The sequence below is a fragment of the Ceratina calcarata genome, unplaced genomic scaffold (genome assembly GCF_001652005.2).
Source record: "Ceratina calcarata isolate Rehan_Ccalc_2016 unplaced genomic scaffold, ASM165200v1 scaffold60, whole genome shotgun sequence".
In the NCBI taxonomy this organism is placed as follows: Eukaryota; Metazoa; Arthropoda; class Insecta; order Hymenoptera; family Apidae; genus Ceratina; species Ceratina calcarata.
Genome location: NW_017177240.1, coordinates 891,832 through 897,442, shown reverse-complemented (window position 1 = coordinate 897,442; position 5,611 = coordinate 891,832). Strand labels below are relative to the sequence as shown.

Below are 5,611 nucleotides of genomic sequence, written 5' to 3'. Positions count from 1 at the left end.
AGGTTATTGCTGATTACCATAAGAATACATGCAAATTTTAAGTCACTATAATTTTTCGAAAAACCCACGAATTGATTTAAAATTTTAAAGGTAGCTGTTTAATAGTAATAAGAATCTATAGTAACAAATTTGACATGCTAGCATTGTTTAAGTATATAGCCTATATATCTTTAATTGAGCGAGAAATAAATAAATTCATAAAAAAATCAGGTACAGAAACAATACATAATAATAATTGAAGGTTCCCTGGAATGTGAATGAATATAACGTATGATCAGTAAGCGTAAAATAACGGTAGAGTTACCGCAAAAGCGAGGCCTTTCATCATTCGTTTTTTAAACATATATGCTGTACATATTATATATATGCATTCCTTTATCTATTACAGGCTGCATATTCCTACTATATGTATGTATATTAGATCCAAGTATAGTTCTACATAAAAGTTTGCTTCGATTATCAGGATTATCTATTCCAACCAAGGAAGATTCTTTTATTTTAGATATATATATGACGTTAAAAATCCATAATGAATAAATTCAAAATAAAAATATAAATAATACTAAGGACATTGCTAAAAATTACATTAGTTAAGAACATTGAACTTTGTGAGTATGGCCTTCGAATAGTATCACATACAATCAGCTGGCTGTTGCTGTATGTACAATGTTATAAGATACAGGCTTAGTACATTGCGGTGCAGCAACCTCAGTTTCGTATCAAATTCGCAAACCGTACATTCACTTACACTGTAATATCATGTTGTAGTAAACTTTAGCCAGTTCAATAAATTGATGCAATTACATAATCTGATATTTCTAAACGACAACTATAATCGATTTAACCACGACTACAAGGCACGGTCTCAGAAAAATTGATTTAATTATCACACCTCTTCCGATTTCTGTTTGAAACATGAACTCCTCTACGGATATGATTGAAAATATGAAATAAAATTTGTTTAAACAATCGCAGTGTCAAGAATTTACTGATATTCTTAAGGACGTTTCGCATATCGTTCACTTATGAGAAGTTTCTCGTTAAAACTTGATCTAACACAGACATCGAAACAAGTTCTTCGAACGCGCGTTGCATAAAAAGAAAATTCACGAAGTGAATTTCAATGCAGGAAGTAAATGAGAAAAATGAGACACGTACTTGGGTACATTGAAATACTACAAATGACCGAGTGAAAGGACGAAGAAGACAAGAAAGGCTCTGATGTATATTTCGTCTGACCAACGGCGTAACCGAGAATAAAATACTTCCCAAAAATATCAATACTTCAATATTACGTAAAATTCTCTGATTTCAAACGCTCGCATTGATTTTGACGAAATTCATAGATACAAAAATGTAGAATCGAATTTAAAAAGATAGTGAATTGCATGTTGTGTATGGAATGTATATTCATAACTCGGCAACCTTTTATAAATGGGAGATGTTAAAAGAAAGTTCAAATCAGATAGAAACGCAATTTAGAAAATGTTTTGCTGCTCTATTTGTAAAATACGTGTGCTTGATTTTCTATAGCTGATACCCATCGAGTTCACGTAGCACATATATCTATGTTCATTCCTTTTTTACTTCGTAAACTCCCTCGCTTTCACCAATTCATTCACGTTCGTTCGCGCACGACTTTATTCGTACAATAAGAGAACTGGAGATCAGTTCCGTTATATGAACAAACTGAAGACTTTGATTGACTATTGAAAATAACTTTTTCTACTAGTAGGTTTCAATTTAATTTAATAGTTCCCCTGTACTGTAGGTACATACGTAACAAACCATAGTCGTAACAAGTGTCTGATATTCGACAAAAATGTTTATTAAATATTATCTTGCTCGCGTCGATACGTACTCTAATGTCTTACATGTACGTATTCTGCGTGAAAAACACCGTGAAAGGTCATCTAATATAAAGAACAGATTCCCGCGGGTAGAATACAATGATGTGAAACCTTAGTTTGTACTCTTGAACCCGAGCGTGTAATTAACATCAATAGAAGGCCTTTTATAAAATATTATCCCTCAGGTGCAATAAATAATGAATCAAGTACAGTGCACATAGTGCGCTATGCATTTCCCACTGCATGCATACATGTTTAGAAATCGAAAAAACTGATTGAACCCGGAAATTCAATAGAACTATACTTTGTTCTACTAATATACTACAAATTTTTCGTTTTTTTGACCTAAACTTTTGTAAGATAGATTAGTTGTAAGATAGGCTTAATAAAAATGATTGTAATATTTATAAATGACTTACTTTGGAGGGTTTTTCCATAATACGATAAGTGAGCGAGTCGCGATGTCCGGTTGCGATGACGGCGCCCGCCTTACGAGACACGCATTGCCCCATATAGATTCTCTGACCTTGTTCCAACACAACCTAAACAAGTAAACAATTTGTAAATTTAATCTGTAATTAGCATAAGCCAGAAGCATATTAAGCAATTGAATACCCATTGCATTATAAGAAACCAGAACATTTTTAATATTTCGATACTACTAAAAGAATCCTTATTTTACAATATATGTTTGAAAAATCATTATTATAATTTGAGTGAGACTTTTGAGTTTATTTTCTGCGAGGTAAAGAAATACAACGCTCAGATCCGACGCCTTGAAGATTAATGAGAATAATTTCAATTCAATCGCGATGTACTAAAATGATTTAAAGCAATTCACCGCGATAGTGAAAGTAAAGTTCCATCAAACGTGAAAATCGCTTGAAATGATTCGTGCATAAAGTGAATTGCATCGATGAAAACAAGTAAATCAAAACTGTTGTTAATTCACTGAATTAACATGTACATAAATGGTATAGAGTCAAAATGCCATCGCTTATTTTCTTCCTTATTTTTATTACTGTTATAAATTATATTTACATTAGAGAATAATTAGAGAATAATTCGGAGAATAGTGTTACATATTTAAGCGTACTTCCTTAAACCCATAACTTAATTGCTTCTAAAGTAGGTAAAAAGCGTATAAACATTTATTATCCTTCGGTACACGAAGAGATATCATCTCGATTCACAGCACCTGCGAACGAGCCAAAGTTCCCCTCTCACTTAAGCAACGTTTCCTACATAGGAAAATACAAGGTGAACGCGCAAGTGCCTTTATGAAAGAACACGATTATGCTATCTATTACAACTATCAGAGCACCCAACGTGCCTCGCTATTCTAGCTTTTCGATCAGTATTCTACCAAGCAAAACACGTTAATGAGAATCGCGTTGTAGTTATATTCACGTAAACGAAGTACCTAATCATTCACTATCAAATAAGGAAAAGATAAGAGACGAGTAAATAACTGTTCGTCTTCGAATTGGGTTTGACATTTTTGAATTAAAGACGGATCGAAAGTATCGCGGATCGACCCGAGTTGTCTACTCTACGCGGAAAGATATAGGTAGGTGAGAGGTAGAACCTTAGGAAGGAATTCCACTTTAAATATGTGCATCAAATCAATGGTGAAAGGTGGTGGTATGTCGTGATTCCCAGATGTAGAACGATAAATGACACTGGCCCAATTTGCTGCACCTCGGCGCACTCCGAACACACGAATACGAAATAGGTCTGTTTTAAGAACACTTACCGATTTCTTCCAACTACGTATGATAATACGACACTGGGTAATTTATGTTTAGACAAGAAACTGTGAAACTGTTAATACACGATGCTTAGTTTTGAACAAAAGAGAGAAAGCTCAGAATCCGCGTCGGGATATTTTAAACGGAGGACCCTACCCAGTTTCGCATCCTGCAATCGATACTGACCGAAATATCGAAGACCTCGCAATTTACATGAAAAACAAACCTTAAATTATATATGTTATCGTTATCATTAGCGTACAAATTATATATGCGCTGCGACAACTTTTAATTTCAATTTATCGGCACTTGCGTTTGCTTACTTAAACGACTCTCAATGTGAGACGAAGTGTGAAATTATTTTGGAGATTCAGTAACAGATTAAAATAAAGCGAGATGAGAGAAAAGCAAAGGGAGAAAATCGAATTATGTTAGTCGCCGTAGAAGAGAGAAAAATCCCTGGATATGTCGCGCATGCACCTCAACCTTCCGTAAAGACCTCTCTGCCAAAAACTAATTGGAAATTCTATCGAAATACACTCGTGTTTACTCACAGAAATAAAATTCCGAACGGCCCTATGCCTGGCCTGTACTTGTATAGCTGTCTCAAAAACACTGGAAAAAATAAATTGTACTTTTCATACTAAAAACTTGACACAAATTCCTTGCAGCCAATTTTACCGCAGCCCTGTTCCTTCGTGTGAAAATAATTTATAATAACTACCGTATAGGATTTCAATGATTTTGAAATATGTTATCAAAAATTCTTTTTTATACACGTGCCCTTCAGATTGGACTTAGTTTCTGGTATTTGCAAGAAACTGCTGTTATTCTTACATTGGATTTTGTCTATTTCATCAGAACTTCGGTCGCTGTAATGTTGCTCCACTAGGCTCATGTTGTGCATCCGTTCGCAAACCAATACTTCGCGAAATGGGACAATATGTACCTATGTAGAGAAGGTATCCAATTCTTGACCGAACTAAATGCAAAACAACATCATAAAAGAACCCTTGGGCAGAAACTATTACAGCGGCTGAATTTGACTCGGTTTAATTTTATAGTTAGTCATCATGTATGCACCCTCACTTTTCTATACATAATTGAAAAACTATATTCATTGTTTATGCGTAGGAAATTAATTAAAACGAATTGAATCATCTTTCGAGTAACATTCTATGCAGATATTAAAATTGTACATCGTACGAAAAACTGATTAATTTAATAATCCAAATACAAAATTAAGTAATCACTTAAGTGATGATTAACAATCATAAAACATGCATTTTATCTCGCAGATATGTTTGTAATTAACATTAAATATTTGTTCCATACAATGTCGTAAAGTACCATAGATGGAAACATTTTTTCTTATTTCAATGGAATGTTGTTGGTGCCTACATGCATACGTGGAAACACCGAAGAAGCGAATTTTGAACAACATTGAATAAATGCTAGGCTCACCTCTTCTTGCAGAGTCGAATCTCTCAGATGGTTCGCGTGAAATCGTGGTATGCATCACAAAACTTAGCACTGAAATCGACGAGTAACAACGTGCCGATCGCGTGACGCGAGGATACGGCTCGTATCCTCCATACACAGTACATAACAGAACTAGGTACTACACCACCTGTCACTCAGCATATTCGATAGTACGAAACATGCGTCGTGATGTCATGCACGCCCCACCAAGAACTAACCGCCAATGAGCATGTAACAAGAAGAATTTCGTTTGACCAGCAGATCATGGCGCTGCAAGCTTGCTTCTAAGCCTCTAATCCAGCGAAAATTAATTTCACACTGGCTATTACAATATATTTCTCAAGTGGAAATTTGGAACTATTAAATATCGTCGAATATTTACATTGTTTGATAAAAATCTGTCTCGCATTATTATTTCGTGAATATTAAAATTTAGCACCATGCTCTCTCCAGCACCCTCTGTCACTACTTTACCAAAACACCGATTTTGAAATTTCTCTCAATTATTATTAGCAAGAATGCTTATAA

The 5,611-nt window shown here is 34.6% G+C and overlaps 1 protein-coding gene across 14 annotated transcripts in view; it reads right to left on the bottom strand.

Moving 5' to 3' along the window:
• The window catches only part of LOC108629948 (uncharacterized), a 40,063-nt gene extending 34,452 nt beyond the window's left edge, over positions 1–5,611 (bottom strand). For 6 of the 14 annotated variants that reach the window (XM_018032932.2, XM_026817710.1, XM_026817711.1 and 3 more), the window contains exons 1-2: positions 5,066–5,605; positions 2,270–2,392 (exon numbers count right to left, since the gene is read on the bottom strand). In XM_018032932.2, coding sequence (XP_017888421.1) covers positions 2,270–2,362 — 93 coding nt within the window. In that variant the 5' untranslated portion in view covers positions 2,363–2,392; positions 5,066–5,605. Of the gene's footprint in view, positions 1–2,269; positions 2,393–4,155; positions 4,217–5,065 lie in introns of all 14 variants that reach the window. The other 8 variants (XM_018032934.2, XM_018032936.2, XM_018032943.2 and 5 more) reach the window with 6 other exon arrangements.